General features: G+C 38.4%; 1 protein-coding gene across 1 annotated transcript in view; it reads right to left on the bottom strand.

Annotated features, from left to right (window-relative positions):
* The window catches only part of LOC130928165 (copine-8), an 86738-nt gene that overhangs the window by 27155 nt on the left and 40763 nt on the right, over window positions 1-18820 (bottom strand). The window contains exons 6-9 of the mRNA XM_057854422.1: window positions 16977-17053; window positions 7923-7986; window positions 2500-2603; window positions 2225-2329 (exon numbers count right to left, since the gene is read on the bottom strand). Coding sequence (XP_057710405.1) covers window positions 2225-2329; window positions 2500-2603; window positions 7923-7986; window positions 16977-17053 — 350 coding nt within the window. The remainder of the gene's footprint in view (window positions 1-2224; window positions 2330-2499; window positions 2604-7922; window positions 7987-16976; window positions 17054-18820) is intronic.

Here is an 18820-nt window from a genome sequence, read left to right as displayed (position 1 = left end):
GGAGCGAGAGTAGCTAAACATCATGCTTGTTATCACCCGGCCCCTCGGATAATGTCAATGCTCAACTCACGGCTCTAGCTCAACTCATGCCGCGAGATAAAAAAACAACAACATACCTGACTGAGCCGACAGCTGCTACAAAGTAAGTCCACATAATGTTACGCTAGATATCATATTTATATAGGACTAGATGAAAAATAGACTCAGTGGCGTTAGCAGCACATGTACAGAAAGCTAGATGCTGGCGTTGGTAAACGGCCACCATCTTAAAGCACTAGACTTCCCTGCAAGGCTGTTGTAGCGAACCTTCCAAGCGAACCTAATTAACTTTTTATCTAAAATACTCCTAAATCGGTAAAATATTGACTTGAATCTATCTTTAAAATAGTTTTAAAACTTTCACATGTTGAAAGTAGACAAATGAGAAATTATGGGATAACGGGAGCAATTTTAACAACTTTAACGGTTGATTCCCAACATTAAATTAATTGAATCTAGTTGAAATTTGGTGATACAGAATTGGGATTTGACTATATTATTTATTGTTTTTAACTGTTAACCTGATACTGAAATAGTCGTTTATTTAAGCCTGCGAGGCTTTAAAAAAATTTTTTTTTTAGTTTTTGTAACTAATGTACAAAACATTAAAAGCACCTAATGGGGGGGGTCATCAATAATCGATTTATAATCGAATCGTAGCCTCTGAATCGTAATTGAATCATTAGGTGCCCAAAGATTCCCACCTCTAATAACAACCATGATTGGCTGCTTTTTACAGAAAAGCATTGACAGTAACATTGAGTAGTAGAAGAATTCCCGGAAAAAACTTTATCGATATCACTTTCCTGTTGATTCTTGGGTATTTCAGGGTCACTTTCTGTTCATCGACAGTTCCTGTTTATTGTAGGGCATTTCCGGGCAACTTTGTATTGATTTGGGTCACTTTCGAGGTCACTTGCAGTCATACCTGGTTCGAGGCTTTATTATTTTTTAAGAAGTTGTATTTTTTTTTTGTTTTTTTTTTGGGGGGGGGGGCATTTCTAATCATTGTCAATTTCCTGTTGATTTCAGCTCACTTATTGTACATTTTGGGTCATTTCCAGTCGATTCAGGGGCATTTTCGAGTCACTTCCTATTGAAATTGGCTCACTTTCCTTTGATTTTGGGGAATTTAGAGGTCCCTCTCCGTTGATTTTGGGTTTACTGAAAAGACCCAAGAATCTCCCCAAATGAATAGGAAGTGACTCAAAATCAACATGAAGTAACCTGTAAATGCCCCAAGATGAACAGAAGCCGACTTGTAGGGAGTAATAATGGGAGTATGTCAGACACTCAATGTGAAACATTAAAACTGTTCAGACCATCCAGGCACTTAGACTTCCACTCTCTGTGTCAAACAGCTGAACAGGACAGGTTTTTAAAAAAAAATGCCCGCAAAAGATATAACGATAACCTTTTGGGCTGCAAAGTACCGCGATACATTACCTTTTTTAATACAGTATATTAGTGCTGCAACGATTAATCGATTAACTCGAGTATTCGATTACAAAAAATATTTGAATTAAATTTTGTTGCTTCGAGTATTCGTTTAATTAAAGTGGTGTTTTAATGGTTTATTTTGAAAGTGTTTGCAATTAGTTTTATTGATGAGGGTGGATACACTGCCCTCTGGTCGGCCTCTTTTCACATGGCTGAATCCAGCTGCTCCCTGTTAAGACCAACGTAAGCTAAGTTTTTGTTTGAGCTAATGTTTTTAATGCATTCTTAATTTAGTTTATAGGTATATTTAGTTGTTTTTTGTGGGAATATGTGTCTGAACCATTTTTTAAGAGCATTGTAAAAAAATAAAAAAAATAAATAAAAAAAAAAAAACTAGCATTTTTTAGCATTTAAGCTAGCGGACTTTTTCTATGTAAGTTAGCCAGTTGTTCTTTTGTTGTACGTAGATCCTCCTTTAAAAATAAAATACCGTTTGAGGCTCAGCTCAGGTATTTTAATTTTTCATGTTCCTTATCCGATTACTCGATTATTCGAACTAAGTAGTCCATCGATTAATCGACTACTTAAATATTTGATAGCTGCAGCCCTACAGTATATTGTCACACGCTTAGTATGATGTGCTCCATTGCTTCACGATTGCTTTGTTATTGCAATAACAAAAAGACAAGCTGTTTCTTGACATGGCGTTATATTACATTTTACGGTCCAAGGAATATGAGCGTACCTGTCATAATCCCCATTGCAAAGCGCCCGGACGGGGATTTTAAAAGCCTGCCACACTGGGTTCAGCGTGTTCTTCACCACTTCTGTTTTGTGGCAGATGGTAAACCTGCAGAGAGAGATAGGGAATAAAAGATTAGTGGGGTGCGAAGTTCTGCCAACGGCGCGCGCCCCTTGCTCCCTCATACACGAGCGCAAACATCCCCCCTGCAAGCAGAAAAATCAATGAAACCAATTTCCTCTGGATGCAGAGAAGGATTAAAGCCTCGCGAAACTCACGTGCCGTCCTCGTTGCTCCTGTAGAACACCAGGAAGGGGTCCGACTTGCCGAAAAAATCTTTCTTGTCTAACTTATTCCCGCAAAACTGCATCATAACCGACTCCTGGTATGAACACAAGTACAGAAGAGTATTTTTACAGGTTGTTCCAGAATTTTAAGACATTACAGCCATTGTTGCTTCCTTCAACGATAACAATAACGAAAATATTTCGTGACCGAACAATTTTTTTTTCCGATAATGAGCTAAAAATGTGTCTCGGGAGACTACAACGTGACGAGACAATTGTCAGTTGTCGTCTGACGAGACGAGAGCGACATCGAGAATGCGCCATAGTTTACGTCAAATGTTCAGAATGTGTGCATTTTCTTAACGTGTGTGTAGTAAGTCTACATCGCAGCAGTGTTTGGCGGTGTCACTCATTTGCCGTGACGTGCTGCCGCCTGTGCGCCCACCCGCACTCACCAGTGTCCTCTCAAGGCTTGGTGGGAAGATTTGCTTTCGTATCTTGGCAAGACAGAATATGCAATGTTGGTTTAGCCTTTAAAGGTCTGTGCTGAATGATCATCACACATTAAATGTAACTTATAGCTTTAGCATTAGTTTCAACGTGGTGAACATTAAAGTTTCCAGTCCATGGTGTTCAGGTCGGTATAATTAATCTACAATAACGTACTGTTAAAAATGTTGTGTTCGGTCCTTTGGACTTAACTTGGTAGCAATTTACATCTCGTTTTTAATAATAATAGTAGTTTAGACAGCTGTGCTCGTGATTCAGTGCTAGTACACCCCCTAACAAAAAGTATGGAATCACCAGTCTCGACACCCACTTAGACATTTAATCATTTAGAACAAACTCGGATAAAAAGATTGAAAAAATAATGAATTAGTTCAAAAGGGCAATTCTTTAGCATTCAGAAAAACTAAAAGAAACTAGGCCTGCAAGCAGGACTGAACGGGCCCTCGCAATCTAGCGCAACTCGGACGTCACGCAACTCGGACTGTGTGCAGGTCAGGGTGGTGGCAGATGCTCCTCTCTAATCATCTCATTAGAACATAACATGCTCGAAAGTCGCCTATTTACATTCCCACACCCAAGAGATAAAAACCCCTATTGGAGAGAGTACTACAAAAAAGGAGCCACTACTGAGCTGTGCAGTCAAGCCCTTATTCAAAACCAAAATTAATCTTCTAACTGGGCCAATTCGACGAAGTGTGCCAAATATTGTGGCTATATAAGCTGCCTGAGTCTTTGAAAAAAAATATTTCCTTTAAATGGCGAATAAAGGGTCGTCATGGCAACAGACAGAGACACGTGGACATGGGCCGTAAATAAGTATTACAATAGGTCTTCAAATTACAATGACCAACCTGAAAAGAACTGGACATGTATTGGAAAAACGAGTGACTTTCTATTGCCACTAGTTGGCGCTGTAGGGTTGATGCAAATGATCTCTACAAGGCCCTTCAGGGTATGACTCTCAACAAGCACGGGAAGTTTGGCGCAGATATGTTGTATATCTGCCGTGTTATGACTGTTCAAAGTTTTTGGAGAGAAAAATTGTTGACAGTCATTTTCACTTTCCTGTTTGGACCCCTCCGCTTCAACGAAACTTCAATATTTTTCATCAGACACCTGAAGACAGGTCTTAAGCCTTCCCTTATGCAGGTTTGAGGTCAACAGATTTTTTTTCCTTGGAGGAGGAACCTGTCTCGTAAAAAAAGGCATTTCCTGTTCTCACTAGGGGGCGCTAGGCCTAATGGGTAATATTTCAATGCACTCGTGTTAAGGGTGGGATGTCGCACATACATGCCAGATATGAAAAAGATTGAACGTTGTGTGAAGGAACTATTAGTCATTTACTGAATTTGTCATTTTGCCGAAAAAATGGCCGACTTTGGCACCCCGCCCAGGTCAGGCCCGTGAATGAAAACACACCATTTTGATAACTTAAGATTTCATATGCCTCATGAACAGTCTCGCCAATTTTGAGAATGATCAAACTAATTCCCTAGGTGCCAAGGTGTAAAATGTGCACACTGTAAATCGATAAAAAATTCACATTCAATCCAAAATACCCGATTTCCTGTTGGGTTTGGAATATGCATGCAAGAGACTTTTTGGAGTAGTTTTGTACAAGGTATCGACTCTCCGAATTTCATCCCTCTACGTTGAAAAAACCTAAATGGAGAGGCCTTTTTGAAAATTTCAAGGGGGCGCCACTGAGCCATTTTGTTACATGTTTTCGTAACGTTGCAAGATTATTGAACGTTATGCAAAGCCACATGTATGTCCAAATTTTTGTGAGTTTTCGTGCATGTTCAAGCCTCCAAATGTAAACTCCTACTGTGAACCGATAAAAATTTCACATTCGATCCAAAATACCCGATTTCCTGTTGGATTTGGAATACGGGTGCAAGAAACTTTTTGGAGCAGTTTTGCACAAGGTATCGACTCCCCAAATGTCATCACTCTCTGTTAAAAAAACCTAATAGGAAACGCATTTTTGAAAAATTCAAGGGGGCGCCACTGAGGCATTTTGCTACATTTTTTCGTAACATTGCAAGATTATCGAACGTTATCTAAAGCCGCATGTATGTGCAAATTTTTACGAGTTTTTGTGCATATTCAAGCCTCCAAATGTAAACTCCTACTGTGAACCCATGAAAATTTCACATTCGATCCAAAATACCCGATTTCCTGTTGGATTTGGAATATGGGTGCAAGAGACTTTTTGGAGCAGTTTTGCATAAGGTATCTACTCCCCAAATTTCCTCGCTCTATGTTGAAAAAACCCAATAGGAAAGGCCTTTTTTAAAACTTCTTTCTGTCGCCACTAGTTGGCACTGTAGAGTTGATGCAAATGACCCCTACAAGAACCTTCAGGGTATGACTCTCAACAAACACGGGAAGTTTGGCGCAGATATGTTGTATATCTGCCGAGTTATGACTGTTCAAAGTTTTTTGCGTGACAAATTGTTGACGTTCATTTTCACTTTCCTGTTTGGACCCCTCCGCCTCAACGAAACCTCAATATTTTTCATAAGGCACCTGAACACAGGTCTTAAGGCTCCCCTGATGCAGGTTTGAGGTCAACAGATTTTTTTCCCTTGGAGGAGGAACCTCTCTCGTAAAAAAAGGCATTTCCTGTTCTCACTAGGGGGCGCTAGACCTAATGGGTAATATTTCAATGCACTCGTGTTAAGGGTGGGATACCACACATACATGCCAAATATGAAAAAGATTGAACGTTGTGTCAAGGAACTATAAGTCATTTACTGAATTTGTCATTTTGCCGAAAAAATGGTCAACTTTGGCACCACGCCCAGGTCAGACCCGTGAATGAAAACGCACCATTTTCAAAACTTAAGATTTCATATGTCTCCTGAACAGTCTCACCAATTTTGAAGATGATCCAACTAACTCCCTCGGCGAAAAGGTCTCAAATGTGCACCCTGTAAATCGATAAAAATTTCATATTTGATCCAAAATAACCGATTTCCTGTTGGGTTTGGAATATGCGTGTAAATGCTTTTTTGGAGCGGTTTTGGACAAGGTATAGACCCCCCAAATTTCATTGCTCTACGCTGACAGACCCTAATGTTATAGGCCAATTTTAAAATTTCAAGGGGGCGCCACTGAGCCATTTTGTTATATTTTTTTGCAACGTTGCAAAATTATCGAAATTTACAATTTTCCGGACGTATGTGCAAATTTTGGTGACTTTTCGTGCATGTTCAGGCCTCCAAATTGGCCGTTTTCATTTGCCCTGAAAAAAAAAAAAAATAAAAAAAAAAAAAATAATCCTTTGCAAAACAATAGGGCCTTCGCACGCTTAGTGCTCGGGCCCTAATGAATAAGAAACATTGTGGTGGTTTGTAAATGTGAATTTTATAGAGCAAGTGATGGGAAATATATATGGAATCACTCCATTCTGGGGGAAAAAATATGGAATAATGAGAAACAAACAAAGAAATAACAATCAAAACACATCTCTAGCATTTAGTAGCACCACCTCTAGCTTTTTTGCAGTTTCTGAGGCATGGACTCGATGAGTATTCTTCATCAATTTGGTGCCAACTCTCTTTGATTGCAGTTGCCAGATCTTCCTTGCAGGTCGGAGCCTTGCTGTGGACCTTTTTTTTTTTTGTATTTCCATCACAGGTTATCAATAGGGTTGAGATCTGGGCTATTTGCAGGCAATGACATTGACTGGATGAGTCTTTCTCCAAGGAATGCTTTAACAGTTTTAGCTCTGTGGCATGATGCATTGTCATCTTGGAAAATGACAAACATATTTTCAATTGAAGAGATAAGAAAGCTGTCTAAAATGTCAATGTAAACTTGTGCATTTATTGAAAATTTAACCACAGCCATCTCCCCAGTGCCTTTGCCTGACATGCAGCCCCATGTCATCAAGGACTGAGGGAATTTTGATGTCTTCTTCGGGCAGTCATCTTTGTAAATCTCACTGGAACAGCACCAAACAAAAGTTCCGGCATCATCACCTTGTCCAGAGCAGATTCTTGACTCTTGACAAGGTGATGATGCTTATTTTTTCAAGCTTTTTATCTGAGTTTGTTCTACATGATAAAATGTCTGAGTGAGGGCTTGTCCGAGACTGGTGAGTCCATACCTTTTGCTAGGGGTTGTATGAAGCTGTTTTTTATTACAATAGTGTATTCTGTCGAAATTGTTGGAAAAGTTTTAGTTTTTTTCCCCCAGACTAAAACATCTTGAGTATTCGTCAAATAAAACTAGACGAAAATTGGACAAAGACTAACCCATTGTAAACACATGATTATGACGTAAAAATGTGATAATTATCATGTAAAAATGTGATAATAACAACTGTCCCGCCATGGTCGTTTTCGAGCATGTTTGGATGAAAACACAGCAACGAACCTCCAGGCGCCGTGCGCAGCTCTCGGGCCGCCCGAGAAGCACTATATGCGACAAAAGCACACGGAGGCGTGCCGGGGTGGATTCCCCTTGTCAGCGCAATGTAACTTTGGCTGTTTTAGCCAAAAATGTGGCACTCTGAGGCAGATTATGACGTTTATTGTCATTTACTGAGTGGCAATGCGCTGATAAATTTACTGTGAGTGAACGTGTGGAATGAAAGAACGTGGACATTTTTGAGTACGATGAGAACTTCCAGCACGGTGGCTCGCGTGGCCGCCCGAACCTCACCATTTAGGACACAGAGGATCGGGTTGAAATCCATGTTCTTTGGAAAAACATAACATTGGCGTTTTAAACTGAAATGTAGAACTCTGAGGTGAAAAAACATGAAACTAGACAGCCTTTGAAGCTAGCTAACGACAAACTAAAAAGCATTATTTTCTCAGGACATGTCAATTGTTTCTGAAACTGCATGTTAATTACTTCAAATTTAACAGGTGGCATGCAAATTTACTCACCCTACAGTTATTCAGCTCCTCCGCTTTCACGATAATCACACCACATTTCTTGCCGGAAATGCCTCTGTAAATATACGTCAAAACAATAATAAAATTTACAAAGTAGTACACAGAAGATGGAACCCTTTAAAATGCAAATTTCTCAACAAGTGATACGTAAAACATGGCACGCGACAAAACAATGAGAGTATTTTACGTTGAACCACAGACGCTTATTCATAGTCAACATTTGTGCGTTCCCCCCATTACAGTTACAAAAAGCACTCTGTAGTGTTTGCAGGAGAGTGGCCAGTAAATGGGCGGTGGAATAACAGCGTGGAAAAGTGCAGATGTTGCACAGAAATTGCGTTTTCACTTCATTGCAGCTCTGGCAGAGGTGGAAGGAGGTGATGCATGAGAGTGTGTGGGCGTTAGTCCCCCTCCACCCGCCGAGTAAACATCACATTGAAGGGAAACTCGACTTCATCCAGGCAGGGGGGCTAGGTGCCCGAGGCGAACGTGTAGCTAGGAGCCCACCGCTCCTCAAAAGAATGACATTATATATTTTGTAAATATTGGTAAAGTTTAAAACAAAAACATGGAGGGAAAGCTATTTTTCAAAATAAAAATGAATAGCAAATTATTCTGATCTATGTTCATATACTGTAGTAACACAAGCATATACATATTTTCTAGGGTTGTCAAACGATTAAAATTTTTAATCGAGTTAATTACAACTTAAAAATTAATTAATCGTAATTAATCGCAATTAATCGCAATTCAAACCATCTATAAAATATGCCATATTTTTCTGTAAATTATTGTTGGAATGGAAAGATAAGACACAAGATGGACATATTCATTCAACATACGGTACATAAGGACTGTATTTGTTTATTATAACAATAAATCAACAAGATGGCATTAACATTATTAACATTCTGTTAAAGCGATCCATGGCTAGAAAGACTTGTAGTTCTTAAAAGAAAAATGTTAGTACAAGTTATAGAAATTTTATATTAAAACTCCTCTTAATGTTTTCGTTTTAATAAAATTTGTAAAATTTTCAATCAAAAAATAAACTAGTAGCCCGCCATTGTTGATGTCAATAATTACTTACACAATGCTCATGGGTGCTGAAGCCTATAAAATCAGTCGCATCCAGGCGCCAGCAGAGGGCGCCAAAACTCCACAAAACACAATTAACAAGTGAGCATTTCACTGTACTGTAATTTAAACCTGTCTGAGCGGGGCATCTGCGTTAATTGCGCCAAATATTTTAACGTGATTAATTTTAAAAAATTAATTAACGCCCGTTAACGTGGTAATTTTGACAGCCCTAATATTTTCTTTAACAAATACCTGTAGAATTCTCAACACACTTTTTCTTCCTCAAGACCATTTAGGAGAAAATGAACCAACATGAAGCTTTGAATCAATTGGCTGCAAAGCTTCATTGCTTCGAGAAGCTTCATTTGGCCTTCCCTTGGGAGACGCAACCTCTGCTGCCACCTGCTATCAACCCTGTTGTCTAGAGGTGGGAATCTTTGGGCACCTAACGATTCGATTACGATTCAGAGGCTACGATTCGATTATAAATCGATTATTGATGACCCCCCCCCACCCCCCTCGCTATTAGTTGCTAATGTTTTGTACATTAGTTACAAATACTGTAAAAAAAAAAAAAAAAAAAATTTTTAAAGCCTCGCAGGCAGGCTTAAATAGACAACTATTTCAGTACCAAGTCAACAGTTAAAAACAATAAATAATACACTCAAATCCCCATTCTGTATCAGGAGCTTCAAACTACATTCAATTGATTTAATGTTGTGAATCAACCGTTAAAGTTGTTAAAATTGCTCCCTTTATTCCATAATTTCCCTTTTGTCTACTTTCGACATGTGAAAGTTTCAAAAGTATTTTAAAGATAGATTCAAGTCAATATTTTACCGATTCGGGAGTATTTTAGTTAAAAAGTTAATTAGGTTCGCTTGGAAGGTTCGCTACAACAGCCTTGCAGGGAAGTCTACTGCTTTAAGATGGCGGCCGTTTACTAACGCCCGCATCTAGCTTTCTGTACATGTGCTGCTATCGCCACCGAGTCTACTTTGCATCTAGTCCTATATAAATATGATATCTACCGTGCCATCATGTGGACGTACTTCGTAACAGCTGTCAGCAACAGTCAGGTATGTTGTTGTTTTTTTTATATCGAGGCATGAGTTGAGCTAGAGCCGTGAGTTGAGCATTGGCATTACCCGAGGGGCCTGGTAATGACAAGCATGATGTTTAGCTACTCTTGCTCTGTTCCTCATTGCGTCCTGAAGACCGCGCGGCGCGCTGAGTGTGTTTTACTTTCGCTTTACTTGACATATTTCAATAATCGGAATTTGGATGTTTGTGAATCGTTCTCGAATCTTCCACGGCCGAATCGCGAATAATCTAAGAATTGGAAATTTTGCACACCTCTACTGTTGTCCTCCAGGATATCTCATGCCTCCAAGCATGCAATGTGGAGCTGTAAATAATGTTCAAATTTCATGTTTTGTGCCAATTATTTCTTCAGTTACTGGTCCAGTTTTTTCATTAATTGCTAGTTATGCCATATTGTCTGTTGTTAAGTGATCATTTTACTTTTGCGTTTGAATGACTTTTGATTTAATCACCTGCCATATTTGTCATTGTTTGAGAAGGGGACCTGCTTACATACTGAAAGCGTGAAGTGCTCCTCCAAACACAGTGGTATGACAAAGTATCTAAACCTTTTGGAATTTCTCACATTTCTGCATAAAATCACCATCAAATGTGATCTGATCTTTGTCAAAATCACACAGATGTAAAACAGTGTCTGCTTCAACTAAAACCACCCAAACATTTATAGGTTTTCATATTTTAATGAGGATAGCATGCAAACAATGACAGAAGGAGGAAAAATAAGTAAGTGAACCCCCTGCCTAAGGAGACTTAAAGTGATGGTTCACTTACCCTAATTTTCGGACTATAAGCCGCTACTTTTTTCCCTCATTTTGAATCCTGTGGCTTATAGTCCAGTGCGGCTTATTTGATGATTTATTTGGGTTAATAGGTAAATCTTTATTGGACAGCGGCATCATAAGACTGTCATAAGAACGTCATAATTATGACATGACACTATCATGGGCACTACTGAATGCTTATGACAGATGTCAATATGTGTCACGTGGCATATTATGTCACTAACTCCATTTATGTCCAGCTCAGATCTTTTACATCCATTCAAAAGTGAGATAATTTGCTGGATGACACTAACCGACATCTATTAAAAGCATTCAATAATGCTTATGACAGTGTCATGTAATAATTATGACAGTATTAGGGCACCACCATCCAAGAAAATGTTACCAAATACAATAGCTAGTAATTAATGAAACAACTGGAACAGTAACTGAAGAAATAATTAGCAGAGAACATGAATTTTGATTGTTATTTACATCTGTAGTGCCGCAATGCATGCTAGGAGGAATGTTGGATGACAACAGTGTTGACAACAGGTGGAAGCAGAGGTTGACTGTCTCCCCCAAGGGAGCAGTGATGGCCAAATGAAGATTTTTGAAACAATAAGGCTTTGCAGCCAATTGGTTCAAAGCTTCATGGTGGTTCATTTGGTTTCATGACAGTCTTATAATGCCTTTGTCAAATGAAGTGTTACCAGTTAATATCTTTTGGTGTAAATATCCCATAATACAATGAGGATAACTGCGGCTTATAGTCCAGTGCGGTTTATCTATGAACAAATGCCGTTTTCATGTCAAATTTGGTGGCTGGCGGCTTATAGTCAGGTGCGCCTTATAATCCAGAAATTATGGTACTTATTTTTCCCCCTTCTCCCCCTTCTGTCATTGTTTGCATACTATCCTCATTAAAATAGGAAAACCTTTAAATGTTTGGCTGGTTTTAGTTAAAGCAGACACCATTTTTTCACCATGGCAGATTTATGGTGCATTAAGCCCCCGAACTATTTTTAATTTGCCCGTTTTACCCTGAAAACCCCCGTTTACAGACGTCGCGCAACCGCTTTTGTTTCAACCTAGCCATAAAAAAAAAGTATTTATATTTATTATTCAAAATGTCTGTCATTTTTAGCTTAGAATCATTAATTGACGTCTAATATTTAGTTTAAAAAAAGAAAACGACTTAAAAAAAATTATTCACTCGCATAGTATAAACTTTTAAACAAATTACGTCACAATGAAAAATTTGGCGTCTGTAAAAAAGTCACGGATATCTACCTCATAACTATCGCTTAATTGTATTTTTTTTTTTGTTACTGTCGCATTTCCCCTGATATGTTAGATGATAAATAATCGATCCAAACAAAGAAAGATTGAAAAATAACGTTTAAAGGGTAACTATATGAAAAAGAAAATCTCAACCACTCCTTGTTGTCTGCAATTTCTGCATAGCGACCCTTGTTATATCACCATGTTTCACCCATAAAATCCCCCAAAAATCTGGCTTTGGCCTTTCACAGCTGTGTCTTGACACTCGGTGATACATGCTAAATGGAATTTTTGGATCGAAACAAGGTAAGTACGCAATAATATCTCGTTAAAATCGTGGCGTCCTGAATTCTGCTTTCGCGTGCTCTCGCCTCCAGTTAGGGTTTTGCTGTTTATTTTATTTATTTTTTTAAATGCCCTCCTGTTCAAAATTTTTCTTCCCCCAGAAAACAGATTTTAAGCTTTCCAATGATGAATCACACGTGCAAATCGGACAATTTTGAAATTTGGACAAATTGGGGGTCTCTGAGCGGAACTTCAAGTCACCTAAGTGTTTTCTGCCATATACTGTATTTGTAGATTTATTGTCTTCATTGCAGTGTCTGAAATCCTACATAAGGGCTGGATTGGACGTCTAAGCCTGGCAATGGCAGTGAATGAGTTCAAGAGAAAAAGCAAGGGAAAAAAACTGACTGAGATCCACTCAGGGAGTCGTTTAAAAGGGCTGGAATTGGGGTCAAAGACCACTGCTTGGGAGGAAATTCAAGTGTTTTGATTTCAGCACAAGAGAATGCTGCTTATGTACCACACGTGAAGCCGGAAAATATAACCCAGAAGAGTGTGAAGGAATACTTTATTCAGTTGTTTTCAATATTGCAGATTTTCACAGTTCACCAAAGACCTTGAAACTAAAAAGCTTTAAGTATAAAATAAGAGCCAAAGTGCAAGATCAATTCAATCAAATGAAGGTAGTGACTCATCTTGAGTCTCTTTCAAATTGTAATAACAAATATTTCAGGTTGAACTAAAACTTGAGTTAAAAGTTGGTTATCGTGCAACATCGTGAGCAGATTTAGCATTCGCCTTAGCGCTTTTAAATGCAGGAACACTTTTTTTTTTTTTTTTTTTTGCTGCTTTTTGACACAGAAAAGCACTCTTACAAATACTTTCTGAATGTGTTCAAGATGAGAGTAGGAGGGGAAATGCAGTGAATCCGCTCATCAAGAGACATGGATTTGCAATCAGGGTCTGACCAGAGACAGGTAATTAAGTCTGGGAAATTCACTGACTATCTATATTGTACATTTACATCTTGTAATCAGTGAATGGGGAACATACAGTATAACGGTGAGTGCGATCTGCTCCATTTCGCGCTTATTTTTGCCCCTTTTAGTCTATCGCAGCTAGTGTATGAGAGCAGAAAGATGCAAAAAGAGGGGAAAATAATGCCTCACTGAATAATCAAGAGGCAGGATGCATACAGTATATCATGTAGGGGCAGGGGTGAAAGTGGGCGGGAACGGCCAGGAACACAGTTCCAGTATAAGATTCAGGGCCGGAACAGGTATACGGTGCTTTGATTCCGAAAATAAGACTGCAACTGTCAAAACGCTATGAAAAAAAAATAATAATACAAAGCTGCTATACATGCATTTCGTCTCCAAGAAGAAAACAATCTACAACAATCAGATTTACATACACAAGTGTTAACAACAAGCATAATAAATTGCTTGTGTAGCGTAATCCATTTCCACCGATATTTATTATTTATTTTATTCCACGGACGGCATGGAGGTTTCCCCAGCTGCTGCAGTTATTCGAGTTTGACGATGACGAGTCACGTTAATGTGCGAATGCACGCAGCAAAGCAAAACGCCTGGACTCATTTGTCCGTTCAATTGGCTGACATACTGACATGTGGTCACCTGAGATAGTTAGCTCTGATTGGTTCAAATGTGCATGTTTTCTGAAATAGCAAAAAAAAAAAAAAAAAAGCGCAATGCAACATAAAATGGATCAAATCTTTAAGAGCAAGGAAAGAGATAAGGTGGCTTATTTATCATATTTAGTTTTATTTACTCTGATGGGGAGCTTCAGAACATCTTAGCTGTCAATGTGCACTTTGGACTTATATATGTTCATTTATGTTAGGCTACTTATTCGGTTCCTTTTGATTTAAAAAAGTCAATGCGCGATCTTCAAAATATATTCCATTTCACTCTGCATAATATAAGTCATTTGCACTTGTTTTTCTGAATGTATGTTACTTATATATTTATTATTAAAAATACTAGGGTTGTTCTGATCATGTTTTTTTGCTCCCGATCGTTTTAGTTTGAGTATCTGCCGATCCCGATATTTCCCGATCCGATTGCTTTTTTTTGCTCCCGATTCAATTCCAATCATTCCCGGTAATTTTTCCCGATCATATACATTTTGGCAATGAATTAAGAAAAAAATGAATAAAACTCGGACGAATATATACATTCAACATACAACAACATAAGTAGTGTATTTGTTTATTATGACAATAAATCCTCAAGATGGCATTTACATTATTAACATTCTTTCTGTGAGGGATCCAAGGATAGAAAGACTTGTGACTTTGTATATTGTGACTAAATATTGCTATCGAGTGTATTTGTTGAGCTTTCAGTAAACGATACTGTAGCCATGTCCAAATGCATGATGGGAAGTGGAACCATGACTGTGCGTAGTGCTACCAATTCATATATCTTCTCTGCGTTGGGAAATAACATAGGGTGTTAAAAAAAAGATCAATTGCTACCTTGCTTCCCCACATTGCTTCCCATGATATTTCTAATCATAGGGAGAGGGATTGTAAGGCTTTAGCCAATTAAAAAAAGGCTCCAAAGGCTGCCAAAATTCACTCTACTCATTGTACGCTGCCTTTTATATCTCGATATAGGTAAGACGGCGCCATTACAGATTGAGCGCGACAATGCGTGGGAGGATCGTGCAGCGCATGCATTAATTGTGTTAAATATTTTAACGTGATACAAATTTTAAAAGATTAATTACCGCCGTAATCGGGATAAATTTGATAACCCTACCTTAAGCCTAAACTAAAGACTCTGGATGAGTGTAACATATTATGTTTGTAACGTTAAATACAATTAGAAAACAATGTAATTAAAAAATATATATATATATTTAAAAAAGGCATGGCCGATATTTTTTTGCCGATTCCGATACTTTGAAAATGACGTGATCGGACCCATCTCTAAAAAATACATTTACATTATCTTCAATTTTAATATACATCCTATGTTCTTAAGTAGTTAAAATTTAGATTTGGCATATAGTATGTGAGGAAAGGAGGGAAAATAAAAATTAGGAGATGGAGGTTGGGGTTATAGCTGTTTTTGTTAACTTTTATTTTGCAAATCATTGAAAAAATACAATTTTGAATGAAAATCAGTTTTTGTATGTGTTATAGAAATACAGTAACTGACCAAAAAGAGTTTTCTTTGCATTTCAGTAGTTTTGCCCCCCCTCCCCCCCAAAAAATAACGTTCCAGCAAGGAATTCTAACCACTTTCACCCCTGGCCATTAATATCTAAACCCCTGGCAACAAAAATGAGTACACCCCTTACTACATCCCTAAATGTCCAAACTGAGTACTACTTGTCATTTTCCCTCCAAAATGTCATGTGATTTGTTAGTGTTACTAGGTCCAGGTGTGCATAGGGAGCAGGTGTGTTCAAATTTGTAGTGCAGCTCGCACACTCATACTGGTCACTAGGGCTGCTGCTATCGATTATTTTAGTAGTCGAATAATCGATGAACTAGTTAGTTTGAATAATCGAGTAATCGAATAAGGAACATGCAAAATTAAAATACCTGATCTGAGCCTCAAACAGTTAAAAAAAAAAAAAAAAAAAAAAGGATCTATGTACAACAAAAGAACAATTGGCTAACGTACATAGCAAAAGTCATAGCTAGCTTTCTTGCTACAAAATGCTAACTTTTTTTTTTTTTACAATGCTCTTAACAAATGGTTCAGACACATATTCACACACAAAAAAACGGCTAAATATGCCTATAAACTAAATTATGAATGCATAAAAAACATCAGCTCAAACAAAAACTAGATATAAATATATAAATATATATATTTTAACAATGCTCCTAACAAATGGTTCAGACTCATATTCCCACAAAAAATGACTAAATATACCTTTTAACTAAATTACGAATGCATTAAAAAACATTAACCCAAACAAAAACTTAGCTTACGTTGGTCTTAACAGGGAGCAGTTGGATTCAGCCATTTGAAATGAGGCAGACCAGAGGGCAGTATATCCACCCTGATCAATAAAACTAAATGCAAACACTCTCAAAATAAACCATTACAACAGCACTTTAATTAAACGAATACTCGAAGCAATAAAATTAAATTTGAATATTTTTTTCTAATCGAATACTCGAATTAATCGATTAATCGTTGCAGCACTACTGGTCACTGAAAGCTCCAACATGGCAAAGAATTCTCTGAGGATCTTAAAAGATGTATTATTGCCCTACATGAAGATGCCCCCCCCCCAAAAAAATAAAGTTCCGGCAATAAATTCTAACCAGTTTCACTCCTGTTAGGGGTAGCTCACAATAACGATGTTATGATAGGGCGGTATAACAATTATCGATACATGGGTCAGGAAATCATTCTAAGATATTCTACAAAACATCTAATTAACAGAAAAACAAGCTATTTTCATTCTTCCGCTGTAGATTTATTGTCTTTATTGCACAATCCCCGGAGTTCTACCTTCATTGGAAAATTGGTGGACTCACCCAAGAGGTTTTTCTAATCGGCTGCCCAAAGAGCCGACCACCTCGCCCAGTGTACAGTGGGCCTGGCCCAGAAAGTCCTGCAGAGTTAATGACAGAGAAGAAGCAATTTAAAAACGAATTTGCTCAGTATTCAGGGTTAAAAAGCATGATAGGAATGAAAAGAGGGCTGCCAGACAGACGCAAAGCGTTTCAGCAGCCCCTTTACGTTGCCTATTGGGATATTATATTGGCAAGAAGATTGAGTCTTCCTCCCACTAGCCTTCACAGCTGCCCCACTCGGCTCCCCTGCCACTTCTTGCTAAATTAAATTCCAGTTTCACAGGGCGCGTAATGAGACATTGCATTGAAAGAGACAGAAATGTGTGGAGCAAATGCAAAAAAACAGGCCTACATGTCAGCGTAAGTGAATTTGTGTCGCATGAGAACCGGGACATTTTATGTTTGGGTGCTACTTGAGAAACATGGCAGCACCACATGATGGGAACATTCGTCAGAATCAGCTAGCGTGTCCGATTGATTCTTTTATATGAGCAGCTACGACGGGAGCCGCCTCGGTTTCATGATATAGTTTAATACAACTGTTTCAGCGATACTAATGTGAAAATCTGTCAACTCGAGTCTAAAGTGGGGCGCAAGCGACGATATTTTGCATCAACCGAGTTTCTGCTATTTATGATAAAATGAGAAGATACTAAAATGAGGAAGGTACGGCTAACAGATGGCAGAAATTGGTCTTTTGTAGGTTATTATGAACATGAGAATAAGAGGAAATAGAGCTGCTCTGTAAATTTGATGTTAAAATTCTGCTCATGTAAAATATTTGTGAGGTTCGATCTGATTTTTTTCTGGCTGAGGATGACATCAAGAACAAGAAAAAAGGGGGGGGAAATGGCGCCGCAGTGAAAATACATTGTTAAAATGTTGTTTCAGTTTGTTTGTTGCGGTAGATTTTAAATTTTTTGGTTGAGGTTTCACAAATGGAAGCATGAATTTGTGGCACCGTCTTTTGTCACGATGAGGTCCATTTGTTGAAATGGGATAACTGAAATATACCTCCGTGAAGTTGGCCCTCCATCGGACGCAAATTTACATAAAAATGAGCTCAATCGTTTGTGCTACATTTGTGCTTGTTTGTGCCATAAAAAAAGTTTCGTTTGTGCTGCAATCGGTTTTGACATATTTACAATTCTTTTATACAGTGCCCTCCATAATTATTGGCACCCCTGAAAAAGATGTATTTTTTAGCTTCTAATATATTTTTTTTATTCAAATAATATGGGACCTAATGGAAAAAAAGAGGAAAAATCCAACCTTCAATACAAGTGCATTCATTCAGTGGGGAAAAAATCCCACATAAAGAAAAAATTATTTGACATCAAATAATGTGTGTCACAATTATTAGCACCCCTGGTGTTAATACTTTGTACAACCCCCTTTTGCCAACAAAACAAGGTCTGGGGACTGAGATGGCCATGGGAGGAGCTTGATTTTGTGTCTGGTGAACCATCTCTGTGTAGATTTGGCCATATGTTTAGGGTCATTGTCTTGCTGAAAGACCCAGTGACGACCCATCTTCAGCTTCAGCTTTCGGGCAACAGATTTTGATTTAAAATGTCCTGGTATTTCAAAGCATTCATGATGCCATGCACCCTAACAAGGTTCCCAGGGCCTTTGGAAGCGAAACAACCCCACAGCATCACTGACCCACCCCCATACTTCACAGTGGGTATGAGGTGCTTTTCAGCATGCGCATCTTTTGTGGCACGCCAGACCCACTTAGAGTGTTTGGTTCCAAAAAGCTCAATCTTGGTCTCATCTGACCAAAGCACACGGTCCCAGTTGAA

Source organism: Corythoichthys intestinalis, chromosome 13 (genome assembly GCF_030265065.1).
Source record: "Corythoichthys intestinalis isolate RoL2023-P3 chromosome 13, ASM3026506v1, whole genome shotgun sequence".
NCBI lineage: Eukaryota > Metazoa > Chordata > Actinopteri > Syngnathiformes > Syngnathidae > Corythoichthys > Corythoichthys intestinalis.
Note: the sequence above shows the minus strand (reverse complement) of the source record. Positions and strands in the feature narration are given on the sequence as shown.